The 25,702-nt window shown below is 41.9% G+C and overlaps 1 protein-coding gene across 2 annotated transcripts in view; it reads right to left on the minus strand.

Annotated features, from left to right (window-relative positions):
- Positions 1-595: 595 nt before the first annotated feature.
- The window catches only part of TMEM50A (transmembrane protein 50A), a 57,420-nt gene continuing 32,313 nt past the window's right edge, over positions 596-25,702 (minus strand). For both annotated transcript variants that reach the window (XM_073615461.1, XM_073615462.1), the window contains exons 4-7: positions 8,969-9,036; positions 6,590-6,682; positions 1,973-2,033; positions 596-878 (exon numbers count right to left, since the gene is read on the minus strand). In XM_073615461.1, coding sequence (XP_073471562.1) covers positions 833-878; positions 1,973-2,033; positions 6,590-6,682; positions 8,969-9,036 — 268 coding nt within the window. In that variant the 3' untranslated portion in view covers positions 596-832. The remainder of the gene's footprint in view (positions 879-1,972; positions 2,034-6,589; positions 6,683-8,968; positions 9,037-25,702) is intronic.

The following is a 25,702-nucleotide window of genomic DNA, read 5'->3' on the forward strand; positions in this document are numbered from 1 at the left end:
AAACATGTACATGTTCCAGCTTCTGCTGCTAGTTCCCCTGACCCCCCCCCCCCAGTGTAACCCTGAATGAGGAATCTTTTCCCCATACCCGCTGTCACTTTTTTTTTAAAAAGACTGTGGCCGCACTGGGTTTTGCCCATGCAGCTGCATAATTCATTCAGTTGTAGTTCTGAATGAACTGCAAGGGCGCTGATGAGCACTCTCATAGTTTATTAACAAGCCCTGCAGCTTTCAACAGACTTATGAAGGAATTGTCCAAAGCTGCACGGCTTGTCTGCAGAAGCACAATTGTGCTTCTAAAAACCTAAGTAGTTCTATTATGACAAGGTGACTGCCAGCAAAATGGATAAGAGTCTCATTTGTAGGATATTAAAGTGGTTCTAAAAGGAAGAAGGTTTTTTACAAAAAAAAAAAAAAAAAAAAACAACCTTCTGGGTGTAGCCCCCCCAGCCCCTCCTTGGACTTACCTGAGCCCCATCTCAGATTGGACACCCTTGTTCTAAAAGAGAAGCTCAAAGTAGAAGAGCAAGCAGTCATATACTAACTTATATAACTTCTAGAATGATTAAAACACAAATAAAAAGAACATGTTACCTCAGGTATATGAATTTAATAAACATTTCATATTTTCCTTACAAAATTCACACATAGAAACAAGAAATCATTTTTTTTTTTAAACACAAAGTGCAATAGTTTGTCACTTTCTCTCTTTTTTTGGTAACATATTTCAAGGTCCATGAATATCAAAGATCGGAGTTGAAAAAGTCTTACATGTTATTACTAGGAATGTGTATTAGAAAAGATGCATGGAAACCAGATAGGCTGGTAAAGTCTATTGCCATAAATCTTCAGTCCGACCAAATTTGAACACAAGTCCCCTGTAAATTGAAAAAGAATGCATAAGAATTCCAAACTTCATACATGTAAATTTAATATATGCATACTTTATAACAAACATATCATGTGCCTCCAGGTCAACTTGAAACATTGTAAGGATGGTGGCAAACATTTGTTCAAATGTTTCCACATCAATGCTAACTGAAAAAGAGACTGCATATAATATAATCACATGGTCAATCTAAGTGTTCTAATTAGAACACTGCACCCCTAGAAAATCTTTACATGTGCATCACTCTGTGCAAACATTTTGCCAAAAGGAAAACCCTCAGCAGACGTTGCAATGGATATTGCATGCTATATAATGTGTCTTTGGTATGTGTCAGCTGAACCACATCTTCCACCTTTAAATGAAACTGGGATTCATCAATGAAGATATTCAAGGTAACGTAGATGTGGAAAGGGGGTATTTTACTCCATACAGCTGACATTCCTGTCTTTTGTTGTTCCATAGAAGGAAACTAACAGTTGTCACTATTTTAGCCATAAAATTTAAATTCGAATTTTAAAACTACCTCTCCATTTTAAACCTGCAACTGCTGTAATTTTTTAAATATACAAAAAAAAATTGCTGTAGAAGTCCTTGCTTTCCCCTGTTCATGCATTTGGGTCGCTATTTTCTCAGAAGTTCACATTATTATTATTATTATACTACAGGATTTATATAGCGCCAACAGTTTACAACTTGAGGGTAGACAGTACAAATACAATACACTTTAATACAGTAGGATTCAGAGGGCCCTGCTCCTTAGAGCTCAAAATCTAAGAGGGAAGGTCAAGAGATAAAAGGAGGTAATAACTGTGGGGTGGAGCTGATGGAGAAAATAAAATATACAGTTGTTAGCTGGGGGCCATATAGGCTTCTCTAAAGAGATGAGTTTTTAGGGATCGTTTGAAAGTGGACAAAGACAGGCAGCAGAGATTTATCAGGTAAGCTTATACTGGATTGTCAAAAATAACGTTTTTGTATTGCTATTACAATGCTGATTTATGATGAATGAAAGCTAATACTGTGACCAAAGAACTCTTAATTTGAATACAAACACATGGGAATGATCTATCTATATTTACTTACCCAAAGAAAATAAAAGTATTCTGAAAAAACACAGCAAGACCGGGATACACTTCTGGGACACCTAAGAAAAACACAATCATTACATTGAAAGATCTTTTAAATTCTTTGCAGTCCCAGAGATAATTTACAGTTTTGCACTTAACATTTGATTTTAAAGCCCAACACGAGGAAAAAAAAAAAATTGCAAATTCTGCACCAGCTACATGACAGCAGCAGCTAACAGTAACGAAGGGATCTGGTCACACCACACCCCCTCCTCACTCATTCACAAAAATCCTTGCGTTTTTTTTCCCCCACAGAACACAAGTTCTGTGGGGGAAAGTTTTTTAGTGAATGCAAGACATTCTCTGATTGGATGAAGTGGAAATTGTGATGTCACCTCCTTGCCTCTCCACCTTGTCCAATCAGAGAACACCTTTTTTTCATTGACACAAGGTGTTCTGTGACTGGAAGACAAGAAATCACGTGCATTGCTGAAAACTTTGTATTTAGTGAATACCCCTGCAAATACGACGGTAAAGTGCCGCTAACAAGTAAAGTACCGCCGACGTGAAAGGGGCCTTAACCGCCAAGCGTACGCAGATGTGCGGCCTCGGCTTTCGGGGGTTATACCGGGATGATGCCTGCAGCTGCAGGCATCATCCCGGTACCGTTTTTTAGAGCCGGCGATCGGCTATCTAGGGATAACAACCGATGCGGATGCGGCTAAAAGCCGATCGGTTGCTATCCCAGAGGAGCAGGAGCGGACATCCCCCCCCCCGCCGCCTTCCGCCGCTCTTACTGGGCTTCCCGAACCACCGGGAGTCCTGATCATTGATCGGCCTCTTCCAGCGGCTAGAGAGAGACTAGCACAAAGCCGGAAACGGCTTCGTTCCAGTCTTCTCTCTGTAAACACGGAAGTGAAGTCACAAGGTCACTTCCTGTGTACTCGGCTGCCAATGGCACCGGTTTTTAAAAAATATACAGTATTCAGAATCAACGAAAACAGCGATCTGAATAATTTGAAGTGCAAAGGACCACCTATTACTGTCACAAGGGATGTTTACATTCCTTGTGACAGCAATAAAAGTGATCAAAATTTTTTTATTTTTTTTTAAAAACAAAATGTAAAAAATAAAACTAATTGAAATTAAAAAAAAAAAAAAAAAATTTTAAAGCTCCCCCATCCGCGCGAGCTCACGCAGCAAAGAAAACGCATAAAGAAGTTGCGCCCGCATATGTAAACGGTGTTCAAATCACACATGTGAGGTATCACCGCGATAGTCAGAGCCAGAGAAATAATTATAGCACTAGACCTCCTCTGTAACGCTAACCTGGTAACCGTTTTTTTTTTAAATGTCGCCTATGTAGATTTTTAGGTACCGTAGTTTGTCGCCATTCCACGAGTGTGCGCAATTTTAAAGTGTGACATGTTTGGTATCTATTTACTTGGCATAACATCATCTTTCACATTATACAAAAAAATTGGGCTAACTTTACTGTTTCGTTTTTTTTTAATTCATGAAAGTGTCTTTTTCCCCATAAAGTTGCATTTAAAAAGACTGCTGCACAAATACCCTGTGACATAAAATATTGCAACAATCACCATTTTATTCTCTAGATTCTCTGCTGAAGAAATATACATAATGTTTAGGGGTTCTAAGTAATTTTCTAGCAAAAAATACAGATTTTAACTTGTAAACACCAAATATCAGAAATAGGCTTAGTCATGAAAGGGTTAAAGTGTATGTGTGTTTAACACTGAATACACTGTTGCTGTGTGCATTTACAACATGTGTTGTACCTGCATTTTGGGGATCCTATTCATTTTTAATAGGTCCCCAAAGCAAGTAAAAGCAGTAAACACCACATGGAACCCTTCAGTGCACCACAACACAAAGATGTAAATACACACTTTGGAAAAAGGTAAATCAAACATTTTGTTTTTGGGCCGTGGACACATGTTGAGGTCTCAAAGAAAATTAACTGGCCCATGAAATGTGACAGTCATAAAGAACTGTCAATGTACAAAGTGTGACTAGTGTGCAACAGCTTAAAGCAGAATTAGCTTATGCAATACTTACTTCTGCTTTATCTGTCCAATGTGTAAATTCTAATAGATAACTGAACGGGCAGGTAGGTTTATTTTTTTGCAGAGCAGACATTACATGTCACTTCTGCAATAAAGAGCCTGCCTGCTCGCAATACTTTAGTTTCACTTTGAACTGCAGGATACAAAGTGCTTAAAATTTTACTTATTTAGAACAATATGAGTTTTGTACATACTATAAAATCCATTCACTAAGTGAAAAGGGATTCGTATTTCAGACATATTTGTGGTATACTGCCACTTTCAGGAGGCATTGGACGCTGGCAATCAAAAAATCTATAAGCCACCCAGGTATAACTCTTCCCACTCATCATGCTTCAGTTTTTTAGGAAAGCAGTATTGGGTGTAGATGACAAAAACACAGAGGGGTGGAACCTTTGCCCCTTAATGAACTTCAAGAAACAGATTTTATATCAAGTACAAAAATTCTGTTTTCCCTCTCGTTCATTAAGACACAAGATTTTCAAAGAAAAGTGGAGTGTAGAAAAGGCAGTACAACTGTGGAAAAATACTAACAGATCCATATAAAAAAGAAAAAAAAAAAAAACAGTAAAACTGGGACAGCCTGTAGTGTAAAAAGTTACCTGAAGGGCCCTACATGTAAAGCTGGCACTATTTGAGGCCTGAACATCCACCTGGAAAAACTAAGAATATATGAACAGAGGACCAGCTGACAGCCTTGAAAATATGGGATATAGTTGCCAGATGCCGAAAAGCCCAAAGTAATCTCACAGAATTAGTGAAGTGAAGGGACAGAAAAAAAGAGAAACCTTGTCCCCAAGACTATAAGAAGCATGTATTATGATCTGTGTGAGACAATGGGGTTGATTTACTAATACTGGAGCAATCAAAATCTGATGCAGCTCTGCATGGTAACCAATCAGCTAACTTCAGCTTGTTCAATTAAGTTTTGACAAAAAAAAACCTGGAAGCTGACTGGTTGCTCTATCCAGTTTTAGTAAATCCCCCTACCTATGAGCGATGGTGAAGTGGAAAGTTTGTTTCCCTCTATGGGGACCATCAGGAATAACAAAAAGTGTAAGTCTTTCTAAGGAAAGCAGTGAGTAAGAAGTAAACCGACAAAGCATAAACTACACCCAGACAGCAAAGGGAAATTCCATTTTGATCTATTGGAACCTGACAGAGAGAAGAATGTCCTGGTTGACCTGAAAAGCTGAAACCACCTTAGGAAGGAGGCTCTAGGCCTTACAGAGACGATGGCAAAAAGGAAACCAACTTTGAGAGTAAAAGAGAGGCTAGCGGTCTTAGAAATAAGATTACAAATGCGTAAATGTGCCTCTTGTTTGTACTCCAAGTCAAATACTGATCCAGATCTGATTGCAGAAAGGTTTGAATTCTTCCCACGGTGAATTTCCTGTGGTGAAATTTTTGTTTTTCACATCAAGCAAAGTGAATCTTCATGTGCGACAGTAAACCATGTAGGAAGTAGACTTCCTAGCTTTTAACAGTGTTAAAATGATCAAATCAGCTTATTTTTATTTTATTTATTTATTTCAGGTACTTATATAGCGCCGTCAATTTACGCAGCACTTTACATATACATTGTACATTCACATCAGTCCCTACCCTCAAGGAGCTTACAATCTAAGGTCCCTAACTCACATTCATACATACTAGGGACAATTTAGACAGGATCCAGTTAACCTACCAGCATGTCTTTAGAGTGTGGGAGGAAACCGGAGTACCCGGAGGAAACCCACGCAGGCACAGGGAGAACATGCAAACTCCAGGCAGGTAGTGTCATGGTTGGGATTCGAACCAGCGACCCTTCTTACTGCTAGGCGAAAGTGCTACCCACTACACCACTGTACTGCCCAGCTTATTACACTCTGTCTTTTAAAACCTGGGCTTTAACAACCATGCTGTTAAAGCCAGCAGCCATGAAGCAGGGTTAATCGGTCCTTGACATAGGAGATCAAGTTCATCTTGAAGGGCCTACAGGGTGTCTGCCAGACGTCTGATGAGGTCAAATACCATTTCCATCTAGGCAGGTTTAGAGCCAGAGTGCCCTCCAGAGTGATCCCATAGAGAAAAGGATGAAGGAGTTTCAGAAGAACCTGCAGGCTATTTGTTGTTGAACCTGCAGGCCAGAATGTCCACAGCCGATGACATAGGTCCAGAAACACTTCCAGGTGTACAGACCATTCCCCTGGGTCCAGGCCCAGATAGCTGCATAATGAACCCAGCTCATCATCATATGGATGATTTTGTGGCAAAAAAGGAAAGGGAAAGAAAAAAAAAAGTATTGTAAAATATATATATATATATATATATATATATATATATATATATATATATATATATATATATATATACATATATATACACACACACACACACACACACACACACACACACACACACACACACCCTGAATCATGATGGGAGTGGTAAGGGATATACCTGGTTGACCAACAGCTTTTTTTGTTTCGTCCTTAATGAATGAAAAGGAAAATAAAGTTTAAGATTTTTTGACACAGCGCATTCAGATTTAAGATATATCCTACCTTTTGCTACATAACCACCAAATAATATCCACATGGATGCTATCAGAGATCCAAAGGACAACATGAAACCAATGAATAGCCATATGCGGGCACCTGTAAAAAACAACATTTAAAATATGTTCACTGTGAAATTCCAGTTTGAGCAAAATCAAGTGTTCTAATACCCTAAGGCTCCTTTCACACTGGGGCGGGCGTTGACGGTAAAACGCTGCTAGTTTTAGCAGCGCTATTCAGCCGCTAGCGGGGGCGCTTTTAACCCCTATTCAGCCGTTAGCGGCCAAATAAAGGGTTAAATGCACCCGTGCAGCGCCGCTGTCGAAGTGCTCTGCAGGCGCTTTGGCAGCGGTGCCCATTCAATCCAAGAGGCAGGAGCGGTGTATACACCGCTCCTCCACCGCTTGAAAGATGCTGCTTGCAGGACTTTTTTCTAACGTCCTGCAAGCGCACCGCCCCAGTGTGAAAGCACTCTGGCTTTCACACTGGGGATGCAGGGTAGGCATTTTTCAGGCGCTTTACAGGTGCTATTTTTAGCTCAAAAGCGCTTGAAAAACACCCCAGTGTGAAAGGGGTCTAAGAGTTTAAAGCACACATTACAGACAGGTAGTAACAGAAAATATATACAAACAAATTATTTAAAATGAAGTTTATTTTCTTTATTTTGGAGCACTGCAGTACGTTAATTGGTGCAAGTTAATTACAAGCAGGAAAACTACGTCACTGTATTTTGCAGACTATTAGTCCTAGCTTGGACCAATGTAAGGATGAATATCTCATAGCTGAGCTCCCCCTGTGGAAGTTGCAAATCACTGTAGCAGTCAACGCTACTATAGTGATAGCTGTAGTCTTCTGGGACCAGGGCTGAGCAGCTGCCATTCTGCAAAGTAACCACAAGGGGTCACACGTTCAGAACTGCTGATATTCACAGAGCACCTGGTAAGTTTTTTAGTGAATGCAAGACATTCTCTGATTGGATGAAGTGGAAATTGTGATGTCACCTCCTTGCCTCTCCACCTTGTCCAATCAGAGAACACCTTTTTTTCATTGACACAAATACAAGATGCCCTATGAAACATAGCAGTGCTGAGCGAGCGATCCCCCGACGAAACACGTAGGAAGAACGACGTGATGACATCGCTGTCTTACGAGTCCCGGAAGCTTGGGCGCTGGTTTATTTACGCCAGCTGGCTTTTTTACTATGATCCGTGCATATGAGGATTTCAAATAAATCGTTGGATTTTGTGCCTTGTGGAGCCTCCTTTATTATCTTTGAGTGGGATTGTCGGACACCGGAGAGAAGAGTCGCCTGCAGGTCCATCGATCACAAGTTGAAATACCATTCAAGGCCCTGGCCATGAAAGGCCCCTTGAAAGGCCTAGTACTGCTGGTAAGAAGGCATTTCTATTTTTGGTGGTGGTCTTTGTGGTGTCTAGTCACTATCTGAAGTCAGCTCGATTGTGTGTCACTGGAACTGAGATCCACGTGTTGAATATCGTGCAGGGCTCCTTCTATTTTTCCTTTGCACAGCCATACCTTCCTATTTCAAGGGGGCTGCATCTTTCATCTATTGATGTTTTAAGTGGACTTCTCACATTATTTTATTTATATGGGTAATGTCAGCGTCACTCTGTTTTATACTACTATTGTTTATGTGTTAATATCCCACACTAGAGTTGCTGCTATACATTGCAATTTTTTTCTACCCTTTATCAAACCTAGCATGGTTTTTCCTCTCTTTTTTAATACTGGAAGACTGCTACTGTCATTGTAACACTGACTGCTAGAGTGATTTGCAGCTTGCACAGGTCATTGTTAAGTATGACATATGCGTACTTATTTTGGCTCAATGCAACTATTCAATAAAACTCATATCTAAACTTCAGCTTTAAGCCTTGGTTCACACTGATGCGATGCAGGAACTTCAGCGAATTCTGTGCGTTTCCGCACCACATTGCAATCGCGCAGCGTCCATGCAATCATGCTGTGGTTGTCAATGTTAAATTAATGACACCCTGAAACAGCTTGCAAAACACAGTGCAATTGCCAGAATCAGATCGCACTGGGTGTGAACACCCATGCCATGCGATTCAGGTGCGGCAGAGAAAAAAAAAAAAAAAAAGTGTCCTTAAACATTTTGGAATGGATGCGATGCAATTTGAGCCATACAAAATGAATGGCTCAAATATGCACCGTACAGACATCACGTGATTTGCACAGAAATGCAGTGCGATTCTTGTGCGAATCATATGCAGTGTCACACCGTACAAGTGTGAACCCAGGCTAAATATTACAGGCAATGGAATTTGGCACATTTTTGCTCAATGCCAGTTTTATTAAACACTTTATGTTTGGTATTTCTACCTTCTCCAAAGTAATATTTACCTGTTTGCCCCAAACAGCCCTCACTGTAGCCATCACCGCGAACCTGTCCATTTGACACCGCATTAATCCTGTAAAACAAAAACAAAAATACAGCCATTTAACAGTGTACATTTAAACAAGTAGCCTATAAAATGTTTGTTCTGTAAGTAACTACTAGGCCTCTTGCTTAATTTCCATGATAGCCATGTTACAACAGCAATAGTTTTTGTGCCCCATTTTATTTAAAGCTGAAATCCATGAAGTTATAAATGGCAAAAACTAATGTAGCTCTGTAATTAAAAATGCATATTTTTTTTAATGCATGGCAATGCAAGCAGCATAAGAATTTGACATGGTATCAGCCTTGTACAGTCCCTGCATAGCAGAGCTCAGAGAATGGGAATTAGAAACAGTACAAGAAGCCATTCAGGTGTGCTGTAGTGCATAAAGCATGTCAATAGGAAGATAGAGAGTGACAGAGAGAACAGTTCATCAGTGAACTGCTTCCATGTCCACTGTCCAGTCAAAGTGTGGATGTGGGGTGGAGATCTGTAAGTAAAGTAAAACTGCAGTAAGGAAAGATTAGGTCCCCTCCTCCCTTGCAAGAGATGGATGTGTTGAGAGGAAGAACTTTATAAATCTCAGGACTAGATGAACTGAAATACTAATCCTTTAGCAGGTAAAACTGCACATACAGTGGATATAAAAAGTCTACACAGCCCTGTTAAAATTGTCAGGTTTCTGCTGTGACGTACAAAAAAAAAAAAAAAAAAAAAGACAAAGATGAATAATTTCAGAACGTTTTCTACCTTTAATGTGACCTATAAACTGTACAACTCAGTTGAACAACAAACTGAAATCTTTTAGGTGGAAGGAAGTAAAAAAAAAAAAATAAAATAAAATAATACGGTTGCATAAGTGTGCACACCCTTAAATTAATACTTTGTTGAAGCACCTTTTGATTTTATTACAGCACTCAGTCTCTTTCTGTATGAGTCTATCAGCATGGCACATCTTGACGCCCCACAGAATTTCAGTGAGATTCAGGTCTGGGCTATGGCTGGGCCATTCCAAAACTTTCATCTTCTTCTGGTGAAGCCTTTCCTTTGTTGATTTGGATATATACTTTGGGTCGCGGTCATGCTGAAAGACAAAGTTTCTCTTCATGTTCAGCTTTCAGTGGAAGCCTGAAGGTTTTGTGCCAATATTGACTGGAACTGTTCATAATTCCCTCTACCTTGACTAAGGCTCCTGTTCCAGCTGAAGATAAACAGCCCAAAGCATGATGCTACTACCACCATGCTTCACTGTGGGTATGGTGTCTTTTGGTGATGTGCAGTGTTGTTTTTGCACCAAACATATCTTTTGGAATTATGGCCAAAAAGTTCAACGTTGGTTTCATCAGACCATAATAGGATTTTTATAACAGCTTATCTTGTAAAATCCTTTTCTTTTGAAGTACATCACGGGGCACAGAGCCAAAGTAATTACTATATGGGTTATAGTCCACCTTCAGGTGCTGGACACTGGCACACCCTAAACTGGAAGTTGCCTCCCTATATAACTCATCCCATACTGGGAGTATCTCAATTTCGTAGCAAAGCAATACATGTGTATACTATAAAGAGGGGCGGGACCTCTGTGTCCCGTAATGTACTTCAAAAGAAAAGGATTTTACAGGTAAGCTGTTATAAAAATCCTATTTTCTCTAATCGTACATCACATGACATAGAGCCATAGCAATTACTATGTGGGATGTCCCAGAGCAATGCCAACTGAGGGGAGGGAGACACAACAAAAGTAGGGCACCATGAGATCAGAGGACTTATACTGCTGCCTGCAGTACACTGCGCCCAAAGGCGACATCCTCATGTCTTTTTACATCCACCTGATAGAATCTGGTAAACGTATGGATTGAAGACCAAGTTGCGGCCTTGCAGATTTAAACCATGGAGGCTTGGTGATGCACTGCCCACAAAGCACTAGAGGAGTGTGCTTTGATTTGAGAGGGTAGAAACTACCTCTTTAAAACATAAGCTTGAACGATTACTTGTCGAATCCATTTAGAAATAGTAGATTTCGATGCTGCCTGTCCTCTTTTAGGACCTTCAGGCAACATGAACAAAACATCCGTTTTCCGAATCTGAACAGTCGCCTTTAAGTAGACTTTGACTGCTCTCACCACATCAAGAGAATGTGGTACTTTTTCTTCCATAGAACAGGGTTCTGGAAAAAATGAAAAAAATGAAGGTAGAATAGTATCCTGGTTTAGATAAAAACCTGATACTACCTTCGGTAAAGTTAGGATGAGGATGCAATACTACCTTATCCTTGAAAACAATAATAATATGGCTCTTTAAAAGAAAGAGCAAGAAAGAGCAGCCAATTCTGATAAACTTCTTGCAGCAGATATGGTTACCAGAAAAGTAGTTTCCTTCTCAAAAACAACCAAGGGAATAGGTCATATCGGCCCAAAAAAAGGCTGTTTTGTAATGCCGACAAAACTAAATTCAAGTCCCAAGGGTTCAGGGGTGACCTAACCAGAGATTAAGCCGTGTTACCCCCTGAGTAAAAAGTTACGAACCAAAGAATGCGAAGCAAGTGGTTGTTAAAATAATACCGCTAAGGCCGAGACCTGTCCTTAGAAAGCACTCAAGGCCAGCTTTATTTCTCACCCCATCTGCAGAAAGTCAAGGATTCTACCTTTGACCTATTTCCTGGGGTGCAACCCCTGGTTTCACACCAGGAGACATATGCTTCCCAGACTCCAGAATATATAATTATGGAGGCCGGCTCCCTTGCATTAACCAAGGTAGAAACCACTGAACCTGACAGCCCACGCTTCTTCAGAGTGTGGGTCTCAATAGCCAAACCGTTAAATTTAGCATTTGTAAAGTAGGATGGAATACCGGGCCTTGCGAGAGAAGGTCTGGCCGTGGCGGTAGGGTCCATGGGCCCCCTACTGCCATCTTTACGATCTCTGCATACCAAGATCACCTGGGCCCCGCTGGGGGCCACAAGAATCACCGACTTCCCTTCCTGCTTGATCCTGCGAAGAAGTCGTGGATGCAGGCAGAATAGGAGGGAATGCATAGATCAGTGAGAACCGCTTCCACGGGAATAGCAAGGCATCTGTTCCGCATGCTAGTGGATCTTTTGTTCTTGACACAAAGTTGTCGATTTCTTTGTTGAACCTGGACGCAAATAGATCTACGTCTGGAATCCATCTTTGACATATTGACAGGAAGATATTAGGGTGAAGGAACCATTCTCCCGGGAACAACTGCTGGCGACTCAAGTATTCTGTCTGCCAATTTTTTATTCCTAGAATGAAGACTGCCGATAGGCAAAGTACATTGTTTTCTGCCCAAGATAGGATATGATTCACCTTTCTCTGGGCCGCACAACTTTTTGTGCCCCCTTGGTGATTAATATAGGCCATTGCTGTGGCATTGTCGGATTGAATCCTGGCAGGACAATTCCGTAAACTGAACATTCAGGCCCTCAGGACCAAGTGCTCTGCCTGAATTTCTAGAATGTTAATGGGCAAGGCCCTTTCTGATCTGGGCCACATCTCTTGGACAATTGCCTCTTCCAGGACTGCTCCCCAACCCAAAAAAGGTTGGCATATGTTGTTACCATTTCCCAGGTAACTGAAGGATGGATTTTCCCCTTTGCAGATTTTTGGTTATTAACCATAAACTGAGGCTCCGGTGCACCCAGCCTACAGCACCTGGTATTTCCGGGCGTCCCCCATCCAGGAGCTAATGAGGCCTGACCCTGCTTAGCCTACAAGATCCGACGAGATTGGGTGCTTTCAGGGTGATGTGGCCTTAGGCTTTGGAGTCAGACACATTGGGAATCTAGAGCTTGAACCCTTTGTTCCAAGCCGATAGGATAATGTTTTGCAGCAGTCTCGAATGAAACTGAGCATAAGGAACGGCCTCGAATGAAGCCAACAGCTTTCCCAACAAACTCATGCAAAGCTGAATAGAAGAATTCATCTTGCTTTGACCACCTGAATCAGTTCCTTCATGGCACTGATCTTTGCCTGGGGCAAGAATATCCTTTTCTGGGTGTATCTATGATCAGACCTAAGTATTTCAGCCTTCTTCATGGTTTTAAAGAAGATTTCTTCTAGGTTGAGAATCCGACCTAGATATTCCAGGTAGTTGAATGTGGTGACCATACTTTGGTCTAAACGGGCTACCGACTGGTCTATCAAGAACAGATAGTCTAGGTAAACCATAATTGTTATACCTTGGGCCCTTAATCTGGCTAGAAGAGGGGCCAGAACCTTTGTAAACACTCAAGGTGCAGTAGCTAGACAAAAAAGCAGAGCTACACACTGAAAATGAAGATTTTCCACCTTGAAAAGTAGATATTACTAGTGAGCGAGGAAATAGGCATATGGAGGTATGAATCTTTGATGTTGATTGACACCAGAAGTTCTCCTCCTTGTAGGATGGAGATAACTGATTGGATTGACTCCATGTGAAAAAAGAGTGGTTATATTCAAGAACTGAATTTAGATTTTTGAGATCCAGAATGTCAATTCGGATTTGGCACCGTGAAAAAGAGGTTTGAACCAAACCCCAACCTCTGCCCTTACATGGGGACCACCATGATCACTTTTTTCCAAAAGATGGTGCAATGCTTGAGAGAAACACTTCTTTTTCTCTGGATCCTTAGGAACGTTTGATCTGAGAAAAAGAGGAGACAGGAACTCTTAGAACTCCAGTTTTTACCTTGGAGCTATTGAGGAAGTCCCCCATTTGTCTCGACACTCTTCCTGCCAGATCCTTGAGAACTGCAGAAGAATTCCCCCTATTCGAGCGAGCAGGGGTGCCTCCTCATAAGGAAGCTTTAGTATCTTGTAGGTTTCCTCCCCCAAGACCTCTTTTGTCCCTGGGGTTAACTCTGAGGATTACCCTTTGAGCCTGACGGCGGAAGCCATCGCGACTGCCTGGAGGCTGATGCCCCTGCACAGGAGAAGGAGCTTTAAAACGAAAATACATTTACTCCTTTTCTTAAATGGCAAAAGGGGTACTTTTTCCACTAGAATTTCTTTGGATGTATTCAAAACATCCCCAAATAGCTGTTTCACCGCAAAAAGGAAGACTAGCCAGGAGCTTCTTGCATGGCGCTTAGCGAAGGGCGCAAGGCCTTAAGGACAGAATCTCTCATAGCAACTATTGCAAACACAAAGCTGACAGATGGTGGGCCTGCTGAGCAGGATAACCTTGACTGCCTGTTTAAACTGGTCTCTCAAAATTTAACCAATTCCTGTCAGAGCAGGCTGAGACACTCAATCTGCCAGAGAAAAAAGTGTTTTTTTAAAAATAGGAATTCCAACTTTTTATCCGTTGGATCCCTAAGCATTTGAGCATTGTCTGCCGGACAAGTCAAACTCTTATTCACAGAGGATATAGCAGCGTTAATTGCTGGTATACCCTACTTTTTCTCCACAATAGGATAAAGTGTGAAAACTTTTTAGGAGGGAAAAAAATGCTTATCTGGGTGATCCACTCAGATACAAAAAAAACTTTTGCAGCAATGAATGGACAGGAAAAGGCATGCACAGATTGAGGAGGCTTTAGTGAACCCAAACACTCAATTAAGGGTACATAAATGTGGAGGGGACTATTCAGCAAGAAATTGCACCATCAATCTTACAGATTGTGAAAGCTGATCCTCCCGCATTTGACACCTCAGAAGAGGAGTCATCAGCCTCACCACGGTCCCCTGGGGGAATTCATCTTCTCCTGCCCCTAGTTCCTCAGTTTGAGGGTCCTGGGTAATGGAAGAGAACCTGTCGCATTTAGTCCCACACTGGGATGCGATTAAAGCCGCTAACCTTTTTTTTTTTTTTTTTTTTTTTTTTTTCAATCCTAACCTGGCTGAGGAAAAAAGATCTTTTTAGTAACATAAACAAGGGGTGCAGTGTTGAAAACAGTTGCAAACATTTCATGGTCCCGATGCTCACTCTGACCAGCCACCCCCTCTCAGGGGAGGATGCAATTTGTAGAGATGAGTAGGCTTTCCAGAGCTTGAGGGAGACCCTTTTAGCTCTTTTTTGGGGGTGTTTCAACCCCTCCTTCTGACCTTAGCCCGATGCACAAAGCAGAGGTACTACCAGAAGAAATCGCATCCACTGCTTGAGCAATAGTCCAGCCACTGCAGCTGCTATTAATGCTCAACCTGATGCAAATAGTAAATGTGTCAAATGGGAAATGCCTGTGTCACCAACCTCTTTTATGCCATTCTTTGCTCTTGTATTCCTCTGACAATTTTGTAGCCAGCCAGCACAAATGGAGTTTTTCTGTGCTTTTTTTTTTAACACACTCCCGTGTCGGAGGACGCCAACGCCGCACCAAGCCCTGCCCCCTGCGTCGCATCACGCCCCCCCCCTCCCAGTTTCTCTTTCAAAAAAGAGTTTTCCCGCGCGAGTGCGGGCCTCTGATCCGACAGGATCGGCTTGTGTGTGAGGGAGGGATGGCGTGGAGGAGACCTAAAGCCGCCGCCGCCGTGTATGGGCGGTGAAAGAAAACGGCATCGCCGATCGTTTTTTTCTGGTCTGGTGGAAGCAAAATCCCCCCAAACTTACCAGAGGTCTGCCTGCTAACCGGAGGAAAAAAGCTTGCTGCTTTTCTGACACAGCATGATCTCTAAGGAAAGCATGAGAAGGTACGTGCTCCATACAGTCCCCAGTGGTGACACTTAGGCATGACATTAACTTTTTTAAAGGAGACATTTCATAAGAAAATTTAAAAATTCCTTAGAAAAACTCCACTTACCTTTCCTGCCGCAGGGTTTTCTGTGGTAAAACCAACAGAGCCAATCTTCACCCTTCACGGTGGGTTCTGTTAACAAACCTTCAGGAACCAGGGACCCTCAGGGAACCCACAATCCTGGACCTGTAATAGCACCCCGCCAGTAAAACTTTATGGCTTAAAATACCAAATTACTGGATCCCGGGGTCCAGCTCTCTAAAAAGAGAAGCGTTTACATGCAAGGACCTCGTTTCTTTGGACACAAGGCCTGGGTACCATTCAATTTGGCCCAAAAAAGACACTTTGAATGGATCCAGCTGCATAGCTAGCCCCAGCAAGGATTGCTCCAGTGGAGCTCAGCACAGCACATCTTCACTCGTGACCAACACCTTAGACTAGAGGTCGACCGATATGGGTTTTTCTCTGGCCGATGCAGATATTTAGAAATCGCGGTGGCCGATATATGATGCCGATTTTTTTGGGCCGATATATTAGGCCGATTTTTTTTTTCTTTTTTTTTCCCTTCATCTCATAAAATCTAACAGTTAGACCCCTTTCACACTGGGGCGTTTTTCAGGCGCTTTTGGGCTAAAAATAGCGCCTGTAAAGTGCCTGTAAAACGGCTCCCCTTCAGTCTCAGTGTGAAAGCCCGAGTGCTTTCACAGTGAGGCGATGCGATGGCAGGATGTTAAAAAAAAGTCCTGCAAGCAGCATCTTTGGAGCGGTGTATACCGCTGCTCCACCACTCCTGCCCATTGAAATGAATGTGCACCGCTGCCGAAGCGCCTGCAAAGCGTTTCGGCAGCAGCGCTTCATGGGCGCATTTAACCCCTTCCTCGGCCACTAGCTGGGTTATAAGCGCCCCGCTAGCAGCCGAATAGCGCCGCTAAAATGACGGTAAAGCGCCGTTAAAACTAACAGCGTTTTACCGTCAACGCATGCCCGCTCCAGTGTGAGAGCAACCTTAAGTAATAAGTGATACAGAACATTTTTTACATTTAAACATTTATTAAACAAAACAAACCTCCAATCAGTTCACTTGTATGTATAATTTAGATAAAAAAAAAATAACTATATCTTAAATATTAAATACACAAAAACAGGTAATCAAAACTTTTGGACGAAAAAAAATGGGCTTACTTTACTGCTTATTTTTTTTTTTTTTTATTTCATTTTTTTTTTTTTTAAATTGCGTTTGAAAGACCGCTGCGCAAATACCGTGTGACATAAAATATTGCAACAACCACCATTTTATTCCCTAGGGTTTCTGCTAAAAAAAAATATATATATATATATATATATATAATGTTTGGGGGTTCTAAGTGATTTTCTAGCAGAAAATACAGGATTTTTACTTGTAAGCAACAAGTATCAGAAAAGATTGAGTCTTTAAATGGTTAAACTGAGAGCTTCTACACACAGAGTTCAGTCTATTGATAAAAAGAAGCTGAAAAGATACAATGCATCTTCTTATCAGACTTGGCAGGCTGCCCAGAGGAGGAGAGAATCCTCTCCACAGATAACTCCAGGAAACTTGCATTGACTTCTATTACAGAAGTCATTTGCAAGTCCCGCTGAAGTTATAATCGGCTTTTTTTATCAGCACAATCAGCCGATGCCCATTAAGTAAAAAAAGCCAAATATCGGCCAATATATCGGTCCTCTACCTTAGACACTGGCGAAAAAAACTGAGATACTCCCGGTATGGGAGGGGTTATATAGGGAGGCAACTTCCTGTTTAGGGTGATCCAGTGTCCAGCACCTGAAGGTGGACTATAACCCACATAGTAATTACTATGGCTCTGTGTGCTGTGATGTAAGATTAAAGAAAACACATTTTCCCACATGTTTTTGGGAGACTTCAGATGTGTTTTTGCAAAATTTAGCCAGGCTTGGATTTTTTTCTTCTAAAGGCTTCCAATCTTGCCACTCTACCCCACAGCCCAGACATATGAAGAATACGGGAGATTGTTGTCACAAGTACCACACAGCCAGTACTTGTCAGATATTCCTTCAACTCCTTTAATGTTGCTGTAGGCCTCTTGGCAGTCTCCCTAACCATTTTTTTTCTCGTCTTTTCATCAATTTTAGGAGGGACGTCCAGTTCTTGGTAATGTCACTGTTGTGTCATATTTTCTCCATTTGACAATGACTGTCTTCACTGTGTCCCATGGCATATCTAATGCCTTGGAAATTCTTTTGTACCCTTCTCCTAACTGTACCTTTAAACAATAAGATCCCTCTGATGCTTCGGAAGCTCTCTGCGGACTATGGCTTTTGCTGTAGGATGCGACTAAGAAAATGTCAGGAAAGACCTACTAGAACAGCTGAACTTTTTTATTTGGCGTTAATCAGAGGCACTCTAAGGCTGCATTCACACCTGAGCTTTCAAAGGTGCGCGTTTTTACCACAATTTTGTACAGGTCACCAATGCAAAAAGCATAAAAACGCCTGTAATCTGCCCCAAAGAAGCTCATGTTCTTTTTTGAGCTTAGAGCATTTTGCATCAGGTGACCAAATGCTAAAATGTGAACAGGTGCCATTGAAAGTAATGTGATTTTGCTTTTTGGGCGTTTTTCAGGCTTTTTATGAGCTGAAAACTCTCAGGTGTGAATGCAGCCTAAATGATGGCTGGTGTGTACGGACTCCTATTTAACATGAGTTGGAATTTGGTTGCTTAATTCTGAACACAGCTACATCCCCAGTTATAAGAGGGTGTGCACACTTATGCAACCACATTATTTTAGTTTTTTACTCCCCTCCATCTAAAAGATTTTCATTTGTTTTTCAATTGAGTTGTACAGTTTATAGGTTACATTAAAAAGGTGGAAAAAGTTCTGAAAGGATTCATCTTTGTCTCATTTTTTACATCACAGAAACCTGACATTTTAACAGGGGTGTGTAGACTTTTTATAACCACTGACTGTATATGTATTTCATATGCATTTCTTTTCCCCAAAATCTTTTTATGTTTTAGCAGTTGACAAGAAAAGTATCTTGCAGTATTTACCACATCAAAATTGTAGAAAAAAGGAAAAATAAGAACCCTGGAATCCCTTTAGCTCTCTTCTCCATACTCAACAACATATTTCAGTCGTAGAGACCCCACCCGCCCCATTACACCACCATGCCAAGAATCAGGCAAGACTAGGATCACCAGTTAGGCATCCAGTGAGATGAAACCCAATCACATCACCCAAATGTTAAAGAACTTTCCTGGACAGCCTCTACTCAAGTAGGTCTCTTTGTAAAGTGGCAAAGCATTGTTCACAAATCCTTTCCATAAGGAAAGCAAGGGATGCTCGGGCTGTTTTCCTTTCAAGTCTATTTTTTCAAATCGTCCAGAAAAGCTCTAAGAGCTCTGGTTGAAGCGAGTGGCTCGATCAAACCCAGAAGGCATTAGTGACTTCAGGGTTTACCTGGTTATAGTGAGAGAAGAAATAAAAGCAAAAAGTGTTAGTCCAATAATTTTCATTGGTACATTTACAGGCAGTCCCCGAATTACGAACAATTCCTACTTACGAATGGCCTCAAATGCCAGCCACTTGTGCTCCACGCTGGTCCTGGATACCTCCGGACACATCCCATACTGCAGTACTACATGTACAGCATGGCCAGAAAAGCCCCAGATAACATAACAAGCGCCCGGAACATCCCACATCCATGCACAGGCAGACGTTACACTTACGAATGCAGTGTTCCGACCAGAAGTTCCACTTACAAATGCAGTGTTGTGACTTACGAACTTCGACTTACGAACAAACCTATAGTCCCTCTTGTGTTCGTAACTCGGGGACTTCCTGTAGTGGTTTTTCTGGAGTCCAGATTCAACATAACAGTTAGATTAACTAAAAATTTACCAAGAAACACATTACACTGGTGTTCCCCCACTGGATTTTCAACAGGTACAGCGGCTAAAATTATTGAACACATCACCATTTTTCTAGGTAAATATATTTCTAAAGGTGCTACTGACATGAAATTTTCACCACATCGGTAACAAACCATGCAATCCATGTTCAGAAATTAAAGAGAAAATGCAGTCTGCTCACATAATTTGTAATAAAAACATCTTTGCCATTGTGAAGCTTCCCTCCAATAACTTTGCATATTATTTTATCTATACTGTGATTCTGTACTTGCCAAATATATGAGAGAGAGAGAGAGAGAGAGAGAGAGAGAGAGAGAGAGAGAGAGAGAGAGAGAGAGAGAGAGAGAGAGAGAGAGAGAGAGAGAGAGAGAGAGAGAGAGAGAGAGAGAGAGAGAGAGAGAGAGAGAGAGAGAGAGAGAGAGAGAGAGAGAGAGAGAGAGAGAGAGAGAGAGAGAGAGAGAGAGAGAGAGAGAGAGAGAGAATATGAATAGTTAGACTTACCAGTGACGGTTTTTCTAAGAGATGGATATGATATACACACAAAACCAATTTAAAGTGCCTCATGTATAACTGTTTAAAACCATAAACATAAATAAATAACATATAGAAAAAGTGCTCCTGTGCAATAGTGTCCAAATATGTCGTAAATTACTGTGCTGAAAATAAACACTGCAGGGGATATGGGATTCAGATCATAAGACAAAGTGCTCATGTGCATATAAAATCGCATCCAACTGTCTCTAGTAACGTGATAAAAGTTCCTGTAATTCAGGAACAATAAAAAGTGTAATCCAAGACGTGCTGGGGTGTCTTCACTCAGGTGCTCCCCTTAGATAGTAAACGCTCACCTTGGGGCGTGCGACTTTGTGATAGAGATAGATATATATATATATATATATAGATAGAGATTATATATATATATATATATATATATATATATATATATATTTCCCCCTGAAGCAGAAACGATAGCCCTGTATCGACACTAGTTGGGGAGGGGTCAGGACGACACAACAAGACATCTTGTAAGCTAAGGAGGACGCTCGTATCATTCCAATACTACCCTGATATAATCTGCCACCTGTTCATCATATAATCAATGGTGCACTGACGCACCTGATATATGTGGAGTACCCCAGATGGGGATCTTTGCTTTAGTGAAATAAACTGTTTAAAACGTCACTGCATTAGTGAGTTTTTCCTTTCACATATCCCGGATAACTATACTGAGGAACCCAGGAGCCTGACTTTCTAAAGTGCCCAGAGGTGGTTCACATGTATGCTTTGACTTAGTTTAATCGCAAGCCCCAAGGTGAGCACCTGAGTGAAGACACCTCAGCGCGTCTTGGATCACAATTTTTATTGTCCCTGAATTACACAAACTTTTATCACGTTACCAGAGACGCAGTTGGATGCGATTTTATATGCACATGAGCACTTTGTCTTGTGATCTGAATCACATATCCCCTGCAGTGTTTATTTTCAGAACGGTCATTTACAACATATTTGGACACTATATATTGCACAGGAACACTTTTTCTGTTATTTGTTTATGGTTTTAAACACAGTTATGCACGAGGCACTTTAAATTGGTTTTGTGTGTATATCATATCCATTTATTAGTTATATTAATTTGATTAATTTTACATAGTTTTAGTATACACTACAATCTATATAATTTTTAGCACAGCTTATTCAATTAATGTATTTATCTTTGCACAATATATGTGACGTGTTCAACGCTACTTTCACGATACATGTGGCAGGCTTAATACCATTAGGGTCGGTTCACACTGGGGCGACTTGGGATCCGACTTGTACGCCCTCAAGTCGCCCCAAGTCGCTTTGTATTTAGATTAACATGGTGGGCAATGGGAGCGTCTTAATTGACACTACTGAAGTCGCTCCGACTTCAGAAAAGGTTCCTGTACTACTTCTATCCGACTTGTAGGCGACTTGTACCCATTCAACTCAATGTAAGTCGCCTGCAAGTCGGATCTCTCTGTAAAGTCAAGCGACTTTGCAGAGAAAACCCCTCCCTCCCCCCCTCCCTCCCAGAGAGGTGATTGGCCACAGGCAAAGTCGCCTGTCATGGAGGCGACTTCAAGTCGCCTCGTAATTTGCCGAAGTCGCGCTGAAGTCGCGCTGAAGTCGCGCTAAAGTCGCGCTGAAGCCGCGTTGAAGTCGCGGTACAAAGTCGCGCTAAAGTCGTGTTGCCCATGTGTGAACCGACCCTAAGTCTTTGGGTTATTTAAACCACTTTAAGCATCTAGACGGTGGTGGCTCGCAGGATTTCTTTCTATTTTTGGTATTTCTAAGAGCCTTTCAGGACAACCTTGGAGAGAGCGCAGCTCCACCTATTTTCCAGGAAATACATGCAGCCTTTAAATCCCTCGTCTTCCACCATGGCCTCAGTTATTATGGTCTCCGACATACTGGAAAACAAAGCACAGAAAACCACAACCAACCATGATAGACACTTAAACCACTTCTAAGATACAAAGGGAGGGAAAAAGCAGTTGTCCTGAAAGGCTCTTAGAAATACCGTCACCGGTAAGTCTAACTAAGCCTTTCTCAAATTACCTTTCAGGACAACCTTTAAGAGGATAACCGAGAAACTTACCCTAGGGTGGGACTACTGCCTGCAGTACCTTCCTGTCAAAGGCTTGATCTGCGGCGGACAGTAAGCCCAACCTATAATGTCGGAGAAATGTTGAGTAGTTGGACCAAGTAGCAGCCTTGCAAATTTGATCAGGTGTAGCACTGGCCCTCTCGGCCAAGGAAACTTCTGTTGATCTTGTGGAATGAGCAGCAATACCCGAGGGGGTTATTTCTCCTTTAGCTTCATAGGCCTCCATAATTGCCCATTTAAGCCATCTGCCCAGTGTGCTCTGAGAAGCTTTCTCAACTTCACGAGAGCCTGAGAAAATCACAAAGAGGCGTTTGATTTTCTGAACTCCTTGGAGATTGATAAAAAGTGTAGCAGGCATCTCCTTACATCCAAAAAGTGTGGAAAGCTTCTTCTCCTGTATTGGCAAAACTATTAAAGTGGGCAAAACTATTTCCTGTGAACGATGAAAGGTTGACGAAACTTTGGGCAGAAAAGCTGGATCTGTCTGAAGGATCACCCGGTTTGGAAAAACTTTAAGAAAAGGTTCTGACTACCAGTGCCTGAAGCTCGCTAACTCTTCTCGATGTGATAGCATCTAGGAAGATTGTTTCCAGAACTAAACTTTTTAAGGATGCTTCCTGTAAGGGTTCGAACGGAGCACCCGTGAGACCCTGTAAAATAGAGAAGTCCCAGCTGAAAACTCCAGACTATCCCTGAGAGATGACATTCCTTACAAACAGGCTTGAAGATGTTCTGTTCCATTGTAGGAGAATGGCAGACAATCTTCCTCCTAGTGGGACAAGATTGTCACTTGTTTTTGGGGGGCTGGTCTGGGGGAGATCTGCAGAGAACTACTCCTCCTCTACCCTTACCCTTTTGGGAGACCCAATGGTTCTTGTTGTCTTCCCTACTCTTACGGGGCTATTGAACAGCATGAAAATTCTTTTTAACTGTTTGTTTTTTTTTGGCAGGGAAAGCCTTTTTCTTGTCAGCTGTCCTGTCCAAGATCGTTTCCAGGTCTGGACCAAAAAGAAGATCCCCCCGAGAAGGGTAAGCCACATAATTTTATCTTTGAGGCTGTGTCGCCCGACCAAGTTTTTAGCCAGACAGCGCATCTGGCTGAAATCACCAGAGCGGGTGACCTTGCTGCCATCTTAATAGATTCAGCCGATGCGTCGGCCATGTATTTCACTGCCTTCAGAATGAACAGAAAGGATTCCAAAAGATCTTTTCATGGCATCCCCGCCTCTACGTGGCTCTTCAGCTTTTCCACCCAGCATGTTCCTTGCAACAACCGTGGAAGCCATAGCCTTTTCAAGAGGGAGTCTGCCCTTTTATCCATCGCATCCTTCAGCACCCCATGTCCTTGAAAGCCAGGTCTGTGCGACGGGAAACTTGCGAAAAAGCGGCATCCACCCGCATTTTTTCATTCCACACTTCAGACTCCTTGAATTCAAAGGGAATCCATCTCTTTAGGGTTTTGGAGAGGAAGGGGCCTCTTTCAGGGTCCTTCCATTCCTTCTTGACTTTATCTGATAGAACTCTATGGACTTGGAACACCCTGTGTTTGGTGTCATCCAGACCCTGGTACATTCTATCGTGGGCCGACAGTTGCACCTACTCCTCCTGAATGTCGAGGGTCGTGTAAATCACTTTCAAAAGGTCGTCCACTTCTTCTAAAGACAGCTTGTACCTAGAGCTTTGGCTATTGTCTTCCTCCTCATCATCTGAATCTCTGAGGGAGGGAAGAGTACTTGCCCCCTCGTCCTCTGAGTCTACAACCTATACGAGATGGTGGTTGCTGGGTTTCAACTTGGACCAGCAAAGATTTGACTGAACTCAGTGAGCTTGTGAGTTAACGCACTGAGAAAAAGAAGTCTATGTTGCTGGGATGTTTCCTCTTCGACAAGATCCTTAATGCAGGATCTGCACATAGCTTTTTGCCAAGACTCTGAGAGGGTTCTTGAATGAAGGGCATTTCCTCTGACTTGGTGGGTTTGAATGTTTAGTTTTCCCTGAAACAAGAGTGACGATATTTCACTAAGGGTCCTAAACACCTTTCTGCCCTTTAGTGCAAAGTAACGGAGACCACCACCAGCAAAGGTAGAGAGATGCCTCTCAGTGTTGAAACCCAATTCACAGCAACCCCCACCATCAAACTGCAGGGTAAGAGAGAGGTAACCTCTGACCCTGCAGTAACAGGCTCCCTACAGGGAGGAACACATAAAAAGACAGTCACAACATAAGCCCATAAGGAGAAGAATAAAGGCACCACTGTACCCTAAAAAACAGGCATGATTCTGTGATGGACATCTCTGCGTGGACTCGCTGTCTGAACACAGTTCTTCGTGCCATTCAAAAAAGGTAAAGCTCCATCACACAAAGAAGAAACCATTTCTGAACATGATCTAAAAACACCACTGTCCTCTCTGGGCCAAAGCTCATTACAAATTTTCTGATGCAAATTGGAAAACCGTTCTGTGGTCAGACTAATCAAAATTTTACATTTTTTGGCAACCATGGGCACCACGTCCTCCGGACTAAAGAGAGGGACCTTCTGGACTAAAGAGGAGAGGGACCTTCTGGCTTGTTATTAGTGCTCAGTTCAAAAGCCTGCATATCTGATGGTATGGGGGTGCATTAGTGAGTATGGAATGGGCAGCTTGCACACCTAGAAAGGCACCATCAATGATTAAAGATATATCCAGGTTATGGTTTAGAGCAGCATATGCGGAGGAGGAGGATTAAACATGGCTATGTCCGGGCTTGTTGCTGCCATTTCAAAATTAGCTTATTTTTGTTAAAATGAAAAAACGTCTGTAATCGAAACGCTGCTAAACGCAAGTTACTGGGTTTAGCAGCGTTTACAGGCTGTTACAGGCATTTGGCGTTTCAAATGCCTCTAAACATCCGTCTGAACCCATCTGAACAGCCAGAACCTTGGCACAGGCTTCCAAATACAGTGAATGATATACATGGTAGTGAATGATATACATGGTTTTTGTAAATGTTTTTTATTGGGATTTTATGTGATAGACCAACACAAAGTGGCACATAATTGTGAAGTGGAAGGAAAATGATAAATGGTTTTCAGTATTTTTTACAAATAAATATGTGAAAAGTGTAGCGTGCATTTGTATTCAGCCCGCCCAGAGTCAATTCTTTGTAGAACCTCCTTTTGCTGCAATTTCAGCTACAAATCTTTTTGGGTAGGTCTCTACCAGATTTGCACATCTAGAGAGTGACATTTTTGCCCATTCTTCTTTGCAAAACAGCTTAAGCTCTTTCAGATTGGATGGAGAGCATCTGTGAACAGCAATTTTCAAGTCTTGCCACAGACTTTCAATTGGATTTAGGCCTGGACTTTGACTGGGCCATTGAACACATGAATATGCTTTGATCTAAACCATTCCATTGTAGCTCTGGTTGTATGTTTAGGGTCGTTGTCCTGTTGGAAAGGGAACCTTCGCCCCAGTCTCAAGTCTTTTGCAGACTCTAAA

Source organism: Aquarana catesbeiana, linkage group LG02, assembly GCF_042186555.1.
Source record: "Aquarana catesbeiana isolate 2022-GZ linkage group LG02, ASM4218655v1, whole genome shotgun sequence".
NCBI classification, from domain to species: domain Eukaryota; kingdom Metazoa; phylum Chordata; class Amphibia; order Anura; family Ranidae; genus Aquarana; species Aquarana catesbeiana.